The 21,285-nt window shown below is 41.6% G+C and overlaps 1 protein-coding gene across 2 annotated transcripts; it reads right to left on the bottom strand.

The window, feature by feature from the left end:
- Nucleotides 1-4,702: 4,702 nt before the first annotated feature.
- LOC129240933 (fibrillin-1) lies at nucleotides 4,703-21,057 on the bottom strand. Of its 2 annotated transcripts, none has more exons than XM_054877009.1 (12): nucleotides 21,035-21,057; nucleotides 20,518-20,708; nucleotides 11,426-11,620; nucleotides 11,000-11,350; nucleotides 10,489-10,935; nucleotides 10,295-10,420; nucleotides 8,225-9,619; nucleotides 6,380-7,480; nucleotides 5,581-6,305; nucleotides 5,407-5,509; nucleotides 5,145-5,341; nucleotides 4,703-4,931 (listed from the first exon to the last, which is right to left on the bottom strand). In XM_054877009.1, exons 2-12 carry the CDS (start codon nucleotides 20,567-20,569, stop codon nucleotides 4,821-4,823), a joined length of 4,803 nt encoding a protein of 1,600 aa, XP_054732984.1. In that variant the 5' UTR covers nucleotides 20,570-20,708; nucleotides 21,035-21,057; the 3' UTR covers nucleotides 4,703-4,820. The 2 variants fall into 2 exon arrangements, with proteins under 2 accessions (XP_054732984.1, XP_054732983.1); XM_054877008.1 differs by having other exon boundaries at nucleotides 20,957-21,048.
- Nucleotides 21,058-21,285: the final 228 nt, after the last annotated feature.

The following is a 21,285-nucleotide window of genomic DNA, read 5'->3' as shown; positions in this document are numbered from 1 at the left end:
CCATTCCAATACTGTGAAACCATTTTCTTGTTTTGTTGTTTCTCAATGTGTTTTCCTGAGAGCAGTGGTTTTGATGCTGTGGGACCGTAGAATATGTTCGCCTCTTTTAGTCGACGTTCGATGGTGTTGATATTTACATCTATTCTCATTTTAGCAAGAACTGATGGTGCTTGGCGTAGTCACAAAGAAGGGTCCCGCTTAAAAAGTTGGACGATCACTTTATCCTGCTTTCTGTCGTCACTAGCTTCAGGCCGCGCTCGAAAAAGTCATCAACATTTTTGTAACTACACTTTTTTGTAACTTTACCACTGATTCCACATCACAACAAACTTTTTTGATTTTTTAATCACTCTTGCATCCATAAGATAAGACAAGATAATTTCGGACCCTCCGAATGCGTCCATAAAAATACCGCCTCGAAACGCTTCGCGTACTTCTCACTCATTTTTGTTTGGTTGCGTTTACGGGAAAGTTTCGAACGACACTTAGCTGAGTTAACACCTGCGTCGAAGCCCTTGAGTGGGACTATTATGGAGCAAAAAGCAGAACGCAATACGAGGTGTGTTCAAAAAGTATCGCCAATTTTGAATTTTTGCAGGTTTTGTGGCGATATGTTGGTACTCATGTCTCTCATGCTGTCGAGATCGGCCATTTTGAATGTTCAGTTAATTGTAGACAGCTGCTTTCTTTGCACGTGTTTCGGCTCGTCTATGATTTTTACCTATTCAAAACGATGGACCAAAGAACCTGTATCAAATTTTGTGTGAAAAACGAAATTAAGGCGCGGATGCACTTCAAATGTTGACTGTGTCTTACGGAGAAGCTGCTTTGGACCGAAGCAACGAAAAGCGTGCCGGACGCCCGGGCACTTCAACAAGAAGAAGAAATTGATGAAGTGAAGAAAATGGTATTCGCCAATCGTCAAATCACAGTTAGAGAAGTTGCTGAGGTCTTAGACATATCGCTGACGACCTAGTGGCCCGTGCCACAAGAGACCGGGCGACACAAAATTCGTACCAAAACTGCTCAATTTCGACCCAAAGCAGTATCGCATGAACATTGCTAATGAGATGTTGGACTCTGTCCGCGACGACCCAAATTTGCAATAGAGGGTCATAACTGTTGACGAATCGTGGGTTTATGGTTATGACGTGGAAACCAAAGCTCAATATTCTCAATGGAAGCTGCCGCACGAACCAAGACCGAAAAAAGCGCGCCAAGTTCTGTCGAATGTAAAAGTTTTGCTTACCGTTTTCTTCGATTGCAGGGGCGTTGTGCATCATGAGTTCTTGCCACAGGGTAAAACGGTCAATACGGAATATTACCTGAAAGTTACGCGCAACTTGCGCTAAGCAATCCGCCAGAAACGCACGGATTTGTGGAAGAACTAAAATTGGCTCTTGCATCACGATAACGGCCCTGCTCACACATCGTTGCTTGTGCGCGACTTTTTGGCCAAAAACAACACACTAATGATGCCACAGCCACCGTATTCCCCAGATATGGCCTCCTGTGACTTTTTCTGTTCCCGAAACTGATGAGGCCCATGAAACGACGACACTACGCTACGATTGACGAGATAAAAACGACATCGAAGGAGGAGCTGAACAAGACAAAAAAAAAAGATTTTTTGAAGTGCTTCGAAGATTGGAAAAATCGTTGGCACAAGTGCATAATATCTCATGGGGATTACTTTGAAGGGGACAAAATAGATATTAATGAATAAATAAATAATTTTGGAAAAAACACAAAATTTGCGATACTTTTTGAACACACCTCATATATGTATATGTATGCGAATGTGTATTTTAAAGAGGTGTCAACAAATTCTGCTGGCCTGTCGCGAAGTTTTTACAGCGTAAACTGGGCACTACTTTGGTATGAGATACATATTAAATTTCAAAAGTGTTTCATGGCAATGCAATTTGTATGGATTTTGAGAGTTATTTCACGTGGCATGCGAATTTAGTTGTATGCTTAAAGAATTTGTCTAAATTGGATTTCTGAGCTATTAACGCATACTTTCGAAATTTTGTTAAGCAATGTTTTTTTCAAAATTCGCTCTCATTCAACTTTGCTCAGAAAAGCGTCGCTGGATTGCAAGAGGATGCAGATTTCAATTTGTTAGGTTATTCGTAGGTCGTAGAAATGTTTTTAGTTTGCCCCTGATGTAATAAGAGAATAATAGTCAAATGCAAAAACAAATATATTCCGCAAATGTTTAATATATTTCGTTCAACATATTCCTTTCTAACAATAAATACGATTTTAATATTATTTTATTAAATATTATTTTTATATAAAGTAGACTCTACAATTTTCGCTCCCACACACCCTGCGCGGGGTATGTGTTATTGTTTTTCGCACGTGGTACTTCGGCTCCGAAACCAGTTTGTGCTCAGAAATCGGACAAGAAGGCTTTAGGATCCGTTGCATGGGATGCGAAAGGAATCCCTTTGTTGATCAGTTGCGAACTAGAAAAACAATAAATTGTGAATACTATTGTAACCTTTTAGACCAACGGAAGGAAAAAAATCATGAAAAATTATCCAGTTTGCAAAAGAAAAAAATTATTTTTCATTGGTACAAAGCACCGCGTCATTTTGACAATGGCTAAAATCCATGAATTAAAGTTCGAATTGTTGGAGCATCCCCCGAGTTCACCCGGCTTAGCCCCTAGCGACCTCCATCTGTTTGCAGACCCCAAAAAATGCATGCGTGGAAAGCGTTTTTCATCAAATGATGAGGTCATAACAGCTATGGCATCGTATTTTGCAGGCGTTCCAGATTCTCACTTTAGGGATGGAAGTAATAAATAGAAAAATCGTTGGAATAAGTGTATTGATGCTCAGGCAGACTTTACCGAATAATAAAGCGTATTTCAAACAATAAAATTATGTTTTTTCTACTGAACCTTACACAAAATCCCTCAGCTAAGTCCAATTATGTTCAAGGGGGAAGCTCTTGTGATTTCGGAAGAAACCAAGTATTGTACTTGGGACTAAACATAGATAGGAAACTGACTTGGAAGTCAAACATCTTAGAAAGGGTCAGGAAAGCGAACCTAGCTTTTTATGCCTGTAAGAGAGCTTAAGGTAAGGCCTGGGGAATTAAACCTAAGGTTGTTCATTGGCTTTACACTGCTGTCGTCAGACCCATTCTTCCATATGGAAATGGTGTCTGGTGGCGTGCTATGCAGAACAAAACCTCTTCTATTTTATTGAATAAGATGCAGAGATCAGCGGAATTAGCAAAATGTGGCGTCATGAAAACCACGCCATCTATGGCTTTGGACATCATACTACATCTGCCACCCCTAGATCTTTTTTGCAAATACTCAGCGGTGTGCTCCGCTTTAAGGCTCAAAGCGAGCTCACAATGGAGGACTGTCACACATAAACAGTCAACCATCTTGGACTCCTACACGGTTATACCTAGGGACTGTGATTATCACCCTCCCATTCTTTGCTTCGAAAGGAATTCCCTAATGAAAATCCCTTCTATGTAGACTGGAATGGCTTGAAGAAGATCCAACACGCAACACACGCGTTAAGATTTACACAGACGAATCTAAAATGGACACCGATGTAGGATCAGAGTATTTTGCAAAGAGCTTCCTATTAGTGAATCCTTTAAACTACCGGATCACTGTAGTGTTTTTAAGCGAAAATAAACGCTATTCATAAAGCCTTAAGCTGGTTAGAGATAAACAGAATAACATGAACAGATATCTGCATTCTATCAGACAGCCAAGCTGTCCTATGAGTCCTGGATGCATTCCAAACAACATCAAGGAGTATATTACGTTGTCGCCAATCTCTAAATGAGATGGCCAAGCAATATCGATTGGCGATAACACCTGTGAAATTGCTAGGCAAACATGATCAAGGCTAAATCTATGTTTGTCCAAAAATATTATAAAATTGAGTAGACTTCTGGTTAGGACCTTAGTAGGGGCCCTCGCAGGACATTGTCTCATAGGAAATCATGCAAGGAGATTAGGCGTTTACACGCATGATTTAAGTCGTAGCTGCAGATATGAAGAGGAGTTGGAAACAATTCAACAGCTTTTTTGCACATGCCCAGCTCTAGTCATAAGCAGGAACCGATTTTTAAAATCCTACTTCTTAACGAATATAGATAATCTATACATTTTAGGTATCAACAACCTTTTACGCTTTGGCAACAGCTCAGGATGTTTTAATATGGAGAGGGAAATGTAGCCCAGCCCCGCGGCGCACAACGGACCGACCCATTTCGTGGTCTAAGTGGCATCGTTGTTTCTATGTGCGATGCGGCTGCCAAACCTAACAAACTACTGAACCTCAAAACTTATTGAATAACCTAGTATGCACTAGAATAATTGATCTATCTGCTTATGTGAATACAACTTCGAAATTCACAAATACATCAGAATGGAATAAGTATAGAAATTTTGAGACTGGAATAATATCATATCGCTTTTGAAAATCGGTTGCCAGATGGCCACGTTATAAAAAAACTTTCGGTGGTTTTTAGAAGAATACATTTTTTTTGCGACTCAGTATACATACATTTTGTTCGGTATCACTTCACGATTAACTACACGACTTTACATATTGTAAAAAGCCACTTCGAATGCTTAAGTAATACGTGAGGAAATAAAACATACTCGCATACCCGTTTGTTCGAGAATTCCTATTACATTTTATTATATTACATAAAAAGTATAAGATTACAAGTACAAATATTAGATTAAGATATACAAATGTTTCAAATACACATTTCTGGCTTTACTAAGAATATATTATAAAAAGTCCCAACTTTGGTAATATTTTCGTTTAAAAGGCAGTGAATTGCGACCAGTTTGTGGTGATCAAACGACGCTGAGCGTGATGACGCATCGACTTATCTCGCACATTTTTTAAAATGCATCCAACTGGTAAAGTTACCTGTTCATTATAAAATAAAGTCAAAGGGGTTAGAGGAATGTGGACAACTTATTGTTTGCGAAAATATGAAGCGAGAATAACTAGAAAGCAGGCAGAACGATGTTCGGCATTCTGGAATGCAGCAAATCGCTTTGCAGTCGCAACAGTTCATGCAGGGCGTTTGTACCAAGCGTAGCGTACACGAATGAGCCACTCAGGCTGTAAATAACTTACAGATTTCGAGTTCGTAACTTTAACTGGTGCTTGACCCGGACAAATCACAAAGGACTCATGGCCCGCCAGTAGCTTAGCTCTCATTTCCCTTGAAGTCGGCAGACGCATTAAAGGAGCTGGTTGCAGACTAGGCTTAGGGGGTGCTTGGTGGCTCAAGTCAAGTGTGTGCGAAGACTTTACGGACGAGTGTTTGGCTTCTACAAAGATTTTAAAAGCATTAAATCATTAAATTAGTAATAACTTGACTCCCTTGTCCTCTTACCTTTAACGATAACTTGGAATTCGCAGCGTGCCGTAATGCCCTGCTCATTGGTCGCTTCATAGTAAACCGTATGCACGCCGGCATTAAAGAGCTCGCCGGGTATCTATTTAAATTTCAAAAGGTCAGTATTTTTATTAATTTATTATCACTATTGTAGCTAAATAATACACTTACCCTCGATTTATAAAGTTTTTTAATGGGGCCCAGTGTGCTTTCGAAGCGCGGTTCCTCCCATACTACCGAACGGTAGACCTGATTTGGACTTAAAGTTACCTCAAACGAGCGCGTACAGAAATTTACATTCGGTGGGTTGGCATTTTCCACATAAATGATTGTCTGGCATCGAGCGCGTCTGCCCGAAACCGGATCCTGACCACGGAATGTCACCACATGGCGACCAGCGCCCAAATGAGCTTCCATATTGCGCGTCCAAGTGGGATGTGACTCAATATAACGATAGTCCATATTTGTAATAGGTTTTTGTAAAATAATATGCGCAGTGCTGGCTCCTTTTGCTAAAAACACGGTAGTGTTGCGCGGACACTTAATAAAGGGACGTCGTCCGGCAATAGCGCCACCAAAACCAATTTGTGGTCTCACTTGTGTTATTCTAGGCCTATTGGGGAATCTACTGACACTACCGCCCGGCAGTGAAGACTGTGGTCCCGGTATTGGTATGGCTGGCAACAATTGTGTTCTAGCCGCCGGCACGCATTCGAAGCTTGCATTGTGAGACCAGTTGAGATCTGCCGTGCAGACGCCTACGCTCTTGCCGAGGGGCACAAAGCCAGGCATACATTGCAGCCGACAGCGTTCGCCCATAAACACTTTACCGGTAGTGCAGACAGTGGGCATAATCACACCATTGAGTGGCGGCTGCAAACGCGGACATACGGTAGCTGTAAAGGCCGAAATATTATACTGACATATTCACTGTTTTCATTTACTCAAATCTCTAGCCGACAATACTTACGCAAGCAACGACTTTCGAAGTCATCCCATGTGCCGGAGGCATTACAAAATCGTTGCGTCGGCCCCTCCAAGCGATAACCCTCATTGCACCACACTTTGCAACGTGTGTTATAGAAATGCTTCTTCTTGTGACGATATTTCGTGCAGTGGAAGTCGCCGTTAGCGGGTGCCGCGAATGGTGGGCATTGATCGCGCAGCTCGGGCATATGTTCGCATGTGCGTCGATCGTTGGCCAATCGGTGTCCCAACGGACACTTGCACTGATAGCTTCCCACGTGGTTGACACACTCACCGCCTACACAGCCACCATTGTCGTTCAAACACTCATTTATATCTTCACAGTTGCGTCCGTTGCTCAACTTGTAGCCTTTAGGACAAATGCACTCATACGAACCGTTGGTATTTATGCAGTTATACTCACAGGGGGATTGCGTGGCACATTCGTCGATATCCACACATTTGGAGGAATCTTCCAAGCTCACCATAAATCCTGGTGGGCAAGATGTCGCACAACTATGGCCATTGTCAGGTGTTACGCCATCGGCGCAAACGCACTCGAAACCTCCTGCCGTGTTAAGACATGTACGTGAACAGCCGCCATTATTGTAGGCACATTCGTTAATATCCGCACAGGTTTTCCCGTCCACCGACAGCTCGTACCCATCTGGGCAAGAACAACCGGTTTCCGGATTGCAAATATGTGAGCAGCCGCCATTTTCTCGTAGGCACACATCAACCAAAGCTGTTTCCACTTCGAGCTCATTTCTTTCTATCTCGACTTCACTCGTTACTGCAATGCAGTTTCTGTTGTCTGCTGCAAGCGTGTAGCCCTCAGGGCAGTTACACTCATAGCTGCCTAAATTATTGGCACAGCCATGGCTACAGCCATGTTCACCGCCTATGCATTCATCCACGTCCAAGCAGGTCGCCTTGTTCTCACCTAACAAATACCCTCCGGGGCATATGCACTCATACCCACCATCCACATTTACGCAATCGTGCGAACAGTCATGTCTTCGCAGCGCGCACTCGTCTATGTCAATACAGGTGCGTCGATCCTCGCCCAACTCGAATCCTCCTTCGCAGCCACACTCGTAGGAACCTAGAAGATTTACGCAGATGAAAGTACAATTACCAAACCCATTTGCACATTCGTCAATATCGGCGCAGTCGAACCCATTTTCCGACCTTTTGTAACCCGCGCTGCAAGTACACTCAAAGCTGCCCAGCGTATTGTGGCAGAGTTGGCCGCAACCCCCATTAGCGGTTGCGCATTCATCGATGTCAGCACAGGTGCGCGCATCTTCAGCCAGTTGGTAGCCAGAAGGGCAGTGACAGCGCGCACCTACACCTGCCACAAACTTACAGTCATGCGAACAGCCGCCATTGCTCTGCAAGCAAGCGTTTACCAGCAAACAGGTGCGATTGTCGGCAATATTAAGCGCATAGCCTGGCGGGCAGGAACACTGAAAGCTGCCAGGGAAATTCAAGCAGAAATGCGAACAGTTTCCATTAAAAATGGAGCACTCGTCGATGTCTAAGCATGAGGGTGAATTTTGTATGATAGAAGTAGTTGGTGCAGATATGATTGATGAGGTGGTAAATGATTTCGTTGCAGTGGGATGAAATGATGAAAGTAAAGCGCGTAGCGAAGCATAGACTGGTGGTAAGCCCAATGCAAAACCCGGTGGGCAGATGCACGTGAATGATCCATTTAGATTCTCGCACAACATGGCCTTCCCACAATTATGCAGCCCCAAAGCACATTCGTCAACGTCGAAGCAATAGCTCTTAAGCGGACCATCAAGGAATTCGAATCCCGGTTCGCAGGCGCAATCGTACCCACCTGCATAGTTTTGGCAAACCTGATGACAGCCACCATTGCCGATCTCACACTCGTTGACGTCTACGCACGACTTTCCATTAGCAGACAATTCGTAGCCGCTGCGACACGCACACGCGCCATCCTCTTCCGATTTGCAAATATGTTCACAACCATTGTTGTTTTCAGCACAAATATCCTTATAGGAGCAATGCAGACCGTCGTCATCCAGAGACATACCCTCCGGGCAAATGCATTTGAAGCCAACACCTTCAGTAATACATTGATGCGAGCACTCATGTGCCTCGCAAGGATCCGCCACATGACAAGCGCCACTTTCAGCGTCTGGCACTGAGCCATCTGCGCATAGACAAGTAAAGCTACCTGGATTGTTGACACAGTTTAGTGTGCCACATAAATTCGGATTTATTGCACATTCATCGATATCTTCACAGACATGCTCGCTGCTCTCAACAAAACGAAAACCATTTGGACAGCTGCACTGATATGAACCCAAATTGTTGAAGCATTCGTGTGAACACGCGTGTAGGCCAACAACACATTCATCGACATCCTTGCAGTGGTTTCCTTCATTCTCATAACCGGGCGGACATTCACAGACATAAGAATTATTATCCTCACTTGAAACACAAGTACCAGGAGCACAATTTTCATAACCGCCTTCCTTGGCGCAAATGTTTTCAGCCACCTCACAATTGTGCAAATCATCACTCAACCTGTAGCCCTCAGGACAAACGCATTCGTATACGCCACTCGGCAAATCGACGCACTGATAAGCGCAACGCGTCTTATTCAGCTGTGGTTTATTCAAATCCTGACAAGTGTCAACAGCGCATGTGCGTTGATCTTCGAGTAGATGTTGATTGGGCGCGCACGTGCAAATAAACGAGCCAATTGTATTCTCACAACCATCCGAGCAAATCTTATAAGGCACAGCATCGGCGTCATCCTCATTCTCGACAACGACCTCGCACTCGTTTATGTCGACACATGTGCGCTCATCGTCGGCAAGATCGTAGCCGCCAGGGCAAGTGCACTCGAAGGAGCCATCGGTGTTAATGCATTGTTCACAGCCACTGGTGCCCTCGGCGCATTCGTCGATATCAACGCATTTGTCCGAGTTGTCGCCGCCAGAGCGATAGCCATTTGGGCAGATGGGCCCACTTTCAGCAATGCGCCGTATGGATTGATCATCTTCCTCCTCGGTCTCCGTCTCCACTATTGGTTCTACATCTTCAACTGGTGTGCCTACTGAAGCATCTTCTTTGACTGCTTCGGCTGCATCATCATCATCATCGGGTGTGTTCAATGCTGGTATGCAGTGGTAAGAACCTGGCGTATTCTCGCAGCCACCAGCGCACTGGGCGACCACTTCAGGTTGGGCGCACTCGTCGATGTCTACAAAGCAAAAAACAGATATTAAATTAATGAGTTCAAAAAAGGGATTTTGTGATTAATTAGCAATAAAGGAAACAATTTGATGCAAGTGCGACGAGCATTTCAAATGGATTTAAACATCTTTTTTACTGCGCTTTGCACTTCGGTTAATTTGGCTGCTATTAAGTAATTTTCGTATCAATTTTCCACAGTATAGCGCTCGCACCTTCACAGTTCTTTCCATCCGCCGACATCAGCCATCCGCTTGGACACAGGCAATAGATGCGTCCCATGGAGGAGAGGCATTGATGGGAGCAGCCGCCATTGGCGATAGCACACTCGCCAGCATCTTCACATGTGTGATTATCTTGGGATAATTGAGTGCCGACTAGACCTTCACAGGAACACCTGTAGCCGCACCATTCATTGTGGCAGGTGTCCTGGCAAGGCCCGTGACCGTTGCGCAACAAGCACTCGTTGATGTCTGCGGCAATATGTGTGTGTATATATAATATGTAGTTATGAATGTATGTGTGCAGTCATGTCAGATGGTTGCGTGCAATACAATACAACAGTTGGCGAACAAGCGGGTATTTAACGAGGTGGGCGGGTGATGCATGCAGTTGTATGAAATAAATTATATAAGTAGAAGCATTTAAATTCCAAAAATGCGAGCACGCACGAGTGACTACCTACCAATGCAAGTGTTTCCCGTCAGCGTATCGATTTGCAAACCCTGCTCACAGGCACACTGGTAAGAGCCAGGCAAGTTGTTGCAGATCTGCTCGCAGCCGCCATTGTTCAGCTGGCATTCGTTGATGTCTTTGCAAAAGGAAAAGAAGTAGATAAACTTACATGCACAGCGAATACTTTCTACACTGCACTCTTACCATGACAGCTTGCGTAATCGTTGGGATCTAAGCTGAAGCCTTCAAAGCAAGAGCATTTGAGGCGTGGCTCATTTTCGCCTGGGAAAAGCAAGCGCTCGCATTTCTGCTCGCAACCGCCTTTGTCCGGACCACAGTCCTCGTCAAGCAGGCGTGGCGTATATGGATCTTGCGTGGGTGCGATGACAATATTGACATCGGTAATAGGCATGGGCTCTGAAGCGGGCGTTACACTCTCCGGTTCAACGTTATACGAAGACTCGATGTTTTCTTGCGCCACGGATGGTTCAATTTCATTGCTGATTTCGTGCTCGGCCGGGACGACTTGTACTGGTGGGGGTGGTGGCGGCGGTGCTACGCGATTATTAACGGATTCCTCGACTACCTCTTGCTCCCCCTCTCCGTCATCTTCTTCTCCCTCGCCCTCAACGGTTTCATATTCGTCGTATTCTAGTGTTGACAAAGAATTAAGGCATGCACATATCCCAAGCACAACACTTTTGTAGGCACTCACCTTCCTCGTCCACGTCGGTATACTCGCCCAGTGCCATGCAGGTTGGTAGTTCTCCAACCCATCTGCGTTGACTGCAGTACAATGTGGCTATTTCAGCATCCTCCAGTTCGAAGTTGTCATTGCAAGCATAGAAGGCCACCAAAAAAACATGGTCGTCCTTGCGCCGCCGATCGTACTTCTGTACAAAGCCATGCCGTATTTCGGGTGCCTTAACTTTAGCCTGCACGCAAGACATATCCAGTGAGGCAGCTATCTCTGCGGGCACGTGTCGATCTTCCACTATATCCTGAGGTTTCTTTTTTCTAGCGCGCTCGGTATTTGCAGCGCTGTCCAACTCCTTCGAAGTCTCAGCTGAAATTGTATTTTGTTATTGTTATTTGTTATTCTGCATGCCTCCGTAAGCTTTTCGTTTTTGTGTTTACTCACCTTTTGCGCATATCGGCGGATCGGCATCCCAGAGATCTGTATCCAAATCGCATACCAACTCTGTGGTGCCCCGCAACTCGTAGCCCTCTTCGCATGTGTAAATGACTCGCACTGTATCCTCTTCATCGATAATCTGTATGGAGGAATGCTCCACCACGGGCGCATTCTCACAATCCTCATAACGCGCCAGTGACACTTTTCAAATAAGAAAAGAAATAATAATAATAAATATTGATTTAACGCTGATTTTCATGGCATTCACAAATAATCTAAGAGAAATAAACATATTTACGTGCGTATGTATGTATGTATGTGTATATGTGCATGTTGTGCTAATTTAAGTATAGTGGAATAGTGCGACACCCACTCACTGCTGTCACACTCATTCTCTCTGTCTCTCTACCCTCCAAGATCGCTAAGGCCACTCAGGCACTTTCTTCGGCCAATTGTCTCTTTGATTTATGCTTTGAGATTTGTAAATTATTTAATGTGCTTTATTATGAAAACATGCCGAGCTACGACCGAACGAACACTTACACATACGTTTGTATGTATGTGTAAGCGCATATATACATAGATACTTATTGCTTAAGTTAGTTGTTTGCCGGCCGGCCGGCTCATTCAACATTCGAAAATTTTATGGCTTTGCTGCAGCAGTATTGACATTATTTTTTCAATTTGCCGCAGCAGATGTCATAAATAAAAAAATTCAAATTTGAAAAATTCTTTATTTTTATTTTTTTTATATAGAAAAAGGAACTTGGAGATTAAGGAAAAATTTAATATTATGTATGAATTAAACGGAAGCTGTATTGATATTATATATAACTAAAGACATTTTTAGGTTTCCGTAAAACATAAAATCACATGCATACATACACTTACCTATGCCCACATAATTAAGTCACTTTATCTCTTTACAGTTTTTGCAATATATTAGGTGCGCAACTAAGTTCTCGCTGTTTGTCAATAGACAAGAATGATAGAAAGAAGATTGCGCCCATCAGAGAGTACGTGACGTCACATTTTTCCGAGTTGTGCAGTATTGCCAACCATTTGCTCTTCGCAATAAATTTAGTGCTTTTTATACCCAAAATGCGAAAATTATTAAGTTTCGTGTTTGTTTCTTTTTTTCAATTTAAAGCTACCGAAACTTCAAGTTAAAAAAACTGTATCATTATGCAAAAGAAGGTTAAAAAGGGCCACTTTGAGAAGATTTTAGTGCTAATGAAAACTAGTTGGTTCTTATAAAATTTGATATTTTGAAAGTGTGAATTTAATTTTTTGCTCCTTTTAAGGTATGCAAGAATATTAAATGTCCCTTTCTCAACTCTTCTTAAGATTGAAAACCTTTTTACACATTTTAAAAGGCGTTTGAATTTACTGAATGCAGATTAAAACCATAGAGGTGTAATAGTTTCTTCCGGCCATCAATCCTTAGTGGGGCATAGGGCGTTAAGGTGTATTCATTGTAAAAATAAGCCACAAAATACCAGAAAATACTAAAAAAACCATACTGACGTTTCTACAAAAAGAGTACCTTATCTATTTACATAACCTCAAATATAGCAAAGAAGTCGTTCCCTTAACAAACGAGTTTCGCTTAACAAAACAAATTCATAAATTAAATTGTACATAAGCATAACACATTTATTTAAAAAAAACGCACATTCTAAAGACAAAAAGTTCTTCAAGTAATTCAATGAAAATTTGGTATTTTATTTTCTTTAAATGGGCATTTGAGTGCCTTTTTATATACAATGCTAGGCAACACTGCAGTAGCGAGAGAGAGATTTGACTGCTGAAAGCAGAAGAACATCAACAACAACTGCAATCACGGGCAGTGCTACCAGATGTTAAAAAAAGTAAAGCTAAATAAAACCGAGTGAATTATTGAACTAATTTTTAAAAAATGTATATTTTACAAAATTATAAGCATTACATTTTATTAGAACAGGCTAGAAAAATTTCATGAAGAAAGAACTAAAACTCCGAGACTAAATAACAGAAAAATGCTAAATCAAGTTACGAAAATGGTAATCTGGCCATACTGCAGCTAAAATCACGTAACTCGTTGTCAAATTCGCTGAGAGCAAAGTAACGGGACCACGATAGGCGCCATCTCATTATTCTTTCCATCATGGTCAATAGATGCCGCCAGCAGTGACGATAATTTTAATGTTGACGACGGTCCGCGTGAAAGAAGGCCAAAACATTCGAAGACGCTGAATTGGAGGCATTGCTCAATGAGGATCCGTGTCAAACGCAAGAAGAGCTTGCTTCAGTGTTAGGAGTTACCCGCCAATCCATTACCAAGCGATTGCATGCTTTGGGAATGATTCAGAAACAGGGGACTTAGGTTCCTTATGAGTTAAAACCAAGGGATGTTGAATGTCGTTTTTTCGCCTGTGCACAACTGCTCCAGTGGCAAAAAAGGAAGGGTTTTCTTCATCGCATCGTGACGGGTCATGAAAAATGGATTCATTACAACAATCCAAAGGAACGAAAGTCATGGGGACTGCCCGGTCATGCTTCTACGTCGCCTCCTCGGCCGAATATTCACGCTGCGAAGGTTATGCTATGTATTTGGTGGGACCAGGGTGGTGTTATTTATTATGAACTGTTAAACCCAATCGAACCCATCACTGGGGATCGGTATCGACTTCAATTGATGCAATTGAGCCGAGCACTGCGGGAGAAGCGGCCGCAATACGCGGAGGAGCATGAAAAAGTGATTCTACAGCATGACAACGCTCGGCCTCACGTTGCCAAACCCGTTAAAACCTACCTGGAAACACTGAAATGGGAAATCCTACCCTACCCGCCATATTTTCCAGATATTGCGCCGTCCGATTATCACCTGTTCCGATCGATGGCGTATGGTCTAGCTGACCAGCAGTTTCATTCATATGAAGACATCAATGGCTTGATCCCTGGATAGCCTCAAAAGATGAACTGTTTTACCGCCACGGTATACGAGATCTACCAGAAAGATGTGAAAAGGTAATAGCCAGCGATGGGCAGTACTTTCAATGATTCACTTGTAACTATTTTTTTTTTTTCAGAATAAAGTTGTATTTTCATCAAAATGAAATATTTCAATATTTCATACTAAATTTTTCCGTAATTTTGTTTTTTTAAATACACAGAGAAGGACTTAAATCTACAATTTGCGAATAACGGAACTTCACAGCTACCTTTTCAATGCTTGCTTTGCTTGAGATGGATGGAATCAGATGGATGTACAGGGGTTATTGAAAAGTAATGAGCCTTCCCGGGCGCAGCGTCTGCCAAGCGATCAACCGAATCGGCTGGTGGGGGAAAATTATCGTTGGACCTTCCCCTTCCACTAGAAACCGGTCCCAGTTCGCTGGCAACAGCGGTGCAGTCAACATCGCTCCGAGCGTGAAAGCTGTTTTAAAAGTGTGTTTGGATTTTGCAGTGGCGAAAATGCAACGATCGTTGGAGGCGTTCGACTCTCGAGGCATCGTCCACAAGGAGTTTGTACCTCCAGGAAGCACTGTAAGCGCAGCATTTTACAAAGAAGTGCTCCTTTGGCTGAAAAACCGCGTCGCACGGGTTCGGCCCGACCTCGTCAACAATTGGACCCTTCATCACGACAATGCGTCGGCGCGCACCGCCTTCCTCTGCACTTCTGCATTGGCCAAGATGGGGGTTCCGGTGCTTCCCCACCCTACTTATAGCCCAGACCTGTCCCCTCCGGACTTCTTCTTGTTCCCGCGCCTGAAAACAAAGCTGAAGGGGAGGCGTTTCGACTCCATCGAGGCGATCCAAAAAACTGTGACAGCCGAATTGAACGCAATTCCGGCGGATGAGTTTAAAAAATGTTTCTTGCAGTGGAAGAACCGCTGCCAGGGGTGTATTGACGCTCAAGGGTCCTATTTTGTTTATTAATTGTATAAGCCTAAAGGTTTAAAAAAACTGCTTAAAAAAAATAAGGCTCATTACTTTTCAATATACTGCTGTACTCCAGTTTTTCACTGAAGTTCATTGCACAATACAAACTGTATAAACCCAATTTCCAAACTTTTTGCAAAATTCACAAACATTTCGCGAATTCAAAAAGGTGTCATCAAAATATGGAACTTTTTAATCAGAACTTTTAGAAAACTTCGCTGTATGCAGTTTTAAGGCCTATTCGATTTTAGTACAACAAAGTGTAAGTTTGGAGTCGCTCAAGAATTGTGTTGATTTTTTGCAATTTTGTATGTTTATGAAAGATCTCGCCAATGTAAATCGTACCTCTCTTGCATGAAAGAAAATGTACCACACCCCATGTAGCATGAAAAATATGACTGCGAATATTTTAAAAAGACAAAGACAAGTATACGTACGCTTGTCTTATTTTCATAAAATATTTTCGTCAATAGAAAACTTCATTGTGTATAGAAAAAAAGTTTTTACAAGGCAAAAGTCCAAAAATCTTCCGCAGAATCCTTCCCCAAACACTCCAAGCGACTCCTCATCGGATATTGCCATTGTCCAAGCTTAGGAGAATTGCCTTTACCTAAATGATACTAAGTCATCTGTGTTGCGCATCAGCTACAGTGTTGTATTTTTACGTGAAAGACATTCCAAAACTGTCTATTGGTAAAAGTGCCATCTAACGTTTACTAGCACAGTAAGAAATTCAAATTTTTTTAGAATTATATGTTGTTCTGACCACATTACGAGGTTCTTCAATAAGTTTTGCGGTTCGATAAGAAACCGCAGGAAGGACCTGAGAGTACTGGTGAATGTAATCACCATGGGGGTCATGGACAGCCCGATATGCCTATCCTGTCTTGAGAATGACGACACTGCAGAGCATTTCCTCTGTATCTGTCCTGAATTTTCCAGAATCAGACTTGGGATATTGGGTTGCGATACACTGAGTATGGACCAAGTTCATACTCTGCCTTTTTCGGATCTCTTAAAATTCATCAATGAATCCAAAAGATTTGTGGAAGAGTCACCTCAAACTAATTCATCCATTTTTACCATCCACCTTTTATCTTTTCTATCTCAATTCTTTCCACTGATATCTATCCGGGTGTAGTACAATGGTTTACTGACTGAGTGCTTGGTTGTATGTAACCCCCCACAAATCTAATAGTATCCCTGAACATCAATATACTTGTTCCAAAGACATTCGAATTTATGAATTCCATTCTGAAGTGATAAATTGAACTCTCATCATTTCATAAAAAACGTTTTCTCCGCTTGAAATTTTTTAGGTCTGGAAGCAGGTAGAAGTTACTAGGGGCCAAATCTGGTGAACACGGTGGATGCTCCAATTGACAATTCGAACTTCAATCCATGGATTTTAGGTATTGTCAAAATGACGCAGTGCTTTGTCCTACTGAAAAATATTTTTTTCTTTTACAAACTGGGTATTTTTTCACGAATCGCTTCCTTCAGCTCGTCTAAAAAGTTTTTTTAATATTCAAAATGTATCGTTCGCCAGTTTCCGAGTAATCAACAAACGAAATTCCTTTCGCATCTTATGAAACTGATGCTAACACCTTCTTGGTCGACTTCTGAGCACAAATCCGGGCGTTTCTGGTGGATTGCTTAGCGCAATTTACGCATAACTTGCTGGTGATATTCCTTATTGACCGTTTTACCCTGTGGCAAGAACTCATGATACACAACGTCCCTGCAATCCAAGCAAACGGTAAGCAAAACTTTTAGATTCGACCGAGCTTGGCGCCTTTTTTTTTTGTCTTGGTTCGTTCGGCAGCTTCCGTTGAGATGATTGAGTTTTGATTTCCACGCCATAACCATAAACGCCCGATTCGTCACCAGTTATGACCTTCTGGAGCAAATTTGGGTCGTCGCGGACAGAGTCCAACATCTCATTAGCAATGAGATGAGCATCGCATGGCTGCTTTTGGTCGAAATTGAGCAGTTTTGGTACGAATTTTGTGGCGACCCGTCTCATGCCCAAATCATTGAAAAAAATCGAATGGTACGAGTCAGTTGGCCCTCTGCGATATGTCTAGGTCCTCAACAACTTCTCTAATAGTGATTCGACGATTGACCTACACCATTTTCTTCACTTCATCAATTTTTTCGTCTGTTGTTGAAGTGCTCGGGCGTCCGGCACGCTCTTCGTCGTTCACATCTTCTCTGCCTTCTGAGAACATTTTGTACCACCGATAAATGTTGCTTTGGTTTAAAGTAGCTTCTCCGTATGACACAGTCAACTTTCGGAATGCATCCGCGCACTTAATTTCGTTTTTTACACAAAATTTGATACAGGTTCTTTGGTCCATCTTTTTGAATAGCAAAGAAAGCAGCTGTCAACAATTAACGGAACATTCAAAATGGCCGAACTCGTCGGCATGAGTGAGAGACATGAGTACCAACATATTGCCACAAGAAAATCGAAATTCGAATATACGTAACCTGCGAAAATTCAAAATTCGCGATACTTTTTGAACCCAGCAGCATCAAAGGCAGCATCCAAAATGGCATCCGAAATTCGATGCTGAATTAACGAGGAGGGCCTAATAGTTTCGAGAGTTAAGTTACTTAACGATGACCCGACCACTAATGATGTTTGGAGAGTTGTAAAGATTTTAGAATTGTGCTAGCGTGATGAAGCCCGGATTCGTCATATAATCCGGAATTCAAGCAATATCTAGTGAAAAGAGGCAGGAAAGAGAGCAGCAATGGAAATCAAAGTGGAAAAATCGACGTCAAAAGTTCTGGTTACCTTTACTTTATTAGGGTAGCGAGGGAATTATCATAATTGAATATTTGCTCAAAGAGTCTTCAATGAATAACCAGCGACTATGCTAATTTAATAATCTATCAATCATATGGATCAGTACACCGTAGCCGAGTGGGTGGGTAGTACCCGGGTTTGAAGCGCCAGGCATGAAAGACCAAATGATAGAAAAGGTCTAATAGCGATCACCTCACGGCAGGCAGTGACAAATCTCAGAGCATATTTCTGCCATGAAAAGCTTCTCATAAAAGTTCATCTGCCGTTCTGAGGCGCGATAAGGTAAATCTCAATACGCATACCCGAAGTAGAAGGAGGAGCTCAGCCAAATAGCTAACAAAGGTTGTAAGCGTCAATTTATAATATATTATTATTAATTATTATTATATAAAGCAGCAGTGGTAAATTAGCGCGCGCAGTGTTGTGGAGTTCACAGCAATTGACCACTCGCAATATAGACGCAGTGAATTTTTCTTTTTTTAAATATTCTGCGAAAATTTGAAGTGAATCCGACAAATTCTTTTGGAGTCATTCAAAAATTAACAAAGGACGCTCGGGCGCTCCGGAGCGTTCGTATGCTGAAAAAAATGGATGCTGCACGCATGAAAGTGGCAGATAAGCGTGCTAACGATAACACTCGAGAAGCTATAAGGCTACGTAGGCAACAGCAAGTCGATATTTTGGAAGCTACTATGACGGCTGAAGAACTATTCTATGGCCCATGAATAGATGACACAGTGTAAGTTATTAAATATTTCTTATAACCCTACATAAATCGATAGCAAAACTTTAAATGCGTTTTTTGAACTGCTGATCACTGTAACTTAAAAACCGCTTGGTAGATTTCAATAAAATTTATACTACTTTTGAAAAACATAAAAAATTCGTGGCCCATCCAAGGATTTTTTTTTTTAATTTCAATTTTTTTTTTTTCAAAAAGTTCGATTTTTTTTTCAAACATTTCAATTTTTTTTTTAAATAAATTGTCGGTTTTTTTCTCGAAAATCTGAAAAATATTTCCTAAGGCCGCCATATTGTTAATTTTGAAAAAAAAAACAGAGGTAAAAAATTAATATTTATTTTTTAATTTTTTTGATTTTATTATAAAGGATGGTTAAATTTCAAGGGCCGAGGTTGAATGTGAACCACACCTAAACGTTAACGACACCCTTGGACTTCTTTCTTTGGGGTTATTTGAACTAAAAGGTGTACGTCGATAAGCTAGCAACAATTGTAGAGCTAAAGGATGAGATAATTCGGCACATTAAATAAATAAATAATTGGCGCGTACACTTCTGTTAGGTGTTTGGCCGAGCTCCTCCTCCTATTTGTGGTGTGCGTCTTGATGTTGTTCCACAAATGGAGGGACCTACAGTTTCAAGCCGACTCCGAACGGCAGATATTTTTATGAGGAGCTTTTTCATGGCAGAAATACACTCGAAGGTTTGCCATTGCCTGCCGAGGCACATTAACGGCATCAACTATGCCTCAGCGTCATCGAAAATTTGGACCATCGGATGGAGGTGTGCCGCCGATTGGCGATATTTTGTTCCATACGTAATTGAGCCATACCAGTATTATCATAATAAAAAGAAATGACAACAAGGGAGGGCCCTATAGTTTTAAGCCGTTTCCCAAGCGGAGATATTTTTTATGTAAATAGCTTTTTCATGACAGAAATACTCTCGGAGTATTGCCATTGCCAGCCGCTATTAGAAAAAACTTTGTTTTCATTTTAGTGTTTCACGGAGATTAGAGTCTACGTACTCCTAATAGTAGTCACGTATCCACCCATTCGATAGAGTTATGAAATGCCTTATTTTATTAGAGAAAGAATGCAGGCTACACTTTACCTTAAAACCAAAGAGATGGTCACTGTTAAGTAACATATTGAAGACTGTTTACTACAAGCCTTCGAGAAATTGTTAGCAAATAAAGAAAATAAATATACGCGATGAATTTAAATGCGCCTTCAAATGGCTGGATGGTATAACAACCAAAGGGCTGTTAGGTGTACTGAACAAATTTTTACATTTACAATTTAGGAGAAACTAAAGTCGTAATCGAAATTTTGCCGAAGAAAAATCAAGAAACCAACTATAAAAGCACTGGATATACAAAAGATGTGTAGCAAATAAATGTTTCGAGCATTCCGCCACAAAAACCCGCAGATTACTATAGGTATCAGTGCTTTCTGTTTAAAAAATATGTCATTGAATCAAAAATTACTCATTTATTTTCTATTATAATAAAAAAACGCTGCTTAAGTGATGTTCATTTAGTCACACTTATAAAGCCACACACTTTCGAAAATTCAGAGTGTAAAATCCAAAAGAAGAAAGAAAGGGGAAATACTCACCGCTAATTAACGCCACGGCCGCCAGCCAAAAGAGTTGACAGCGCGCCGCCATGCTGCTAATCCTTTGGGTTTATCCAATACACAAACTCGGCACACAAGAAAATGGCCAAATCACTCTGTTAAGAACACTTTAATGCGTTGGTGTCAGCAATGCTAAAACATTGTCAGATTTATCGGAGACACCTTGAATTCTACAAAAATTGGAAAGTGAAAATAGCACACAAATAATATTCTTCTGATCTGAAAGTTTTAAAAATAGTTGCTAAGTATTTAAATGGGGAATAAGTTGATCACGACAAAAATTTCCAAGTAACTTTTTGTATTTTATTAAAAAAAAAACGGAATTGCATTCACATCAAAAGAGTTAGCTAAGGGCAAAGGCCAATATTTAAATTCGAAACGATTTTAAGGGAATTTATATGCATATAGTTTTACACACAGATTGTTTCATATATTCTGAACACTTCAGTAGGATATTTTGACCGAAATTTTTCTACAGCACTACTCTTTTACTTACGCACTACTTTACTTAAGCACGGCCGAGAAAAGACTAAAGATTTACTCCGCCAGATTATTTTTCACAATCACCGCCAGTTCTTTCACATATACTTGCATTAATATACACACATACATAGGTACATAGAAAGATATAAATGTTCGCATGATCGGCAGCCTGCCGCCCTCAAACGCAAAACAAAAAGGAAACATTGTCTCCAAGAATCATAAAATGATTCATTAAATGGATTTTCTCTCAGGAGTCGGCTGCTT

Source organism: Anastrepha obliqua, chromosome 3, assembly GCF_027943255.1.
Source record: "Anastrepha obliqua isolate idAnaObli1 chromosome 3, idAnaObli1_1.0, whole genome shotgun sequence".
NCBI lineage: Eukaryota > Metazoa > Arthropoda > Insecta > Diptera > Tephritidae > Anastrepha > Anastrepha obliqua.
The sequence above is the reverse complement of the archived record's forward strand: the minus strand, read 5'-3'. Positions and strand labels throughout refer to the sequence as shown.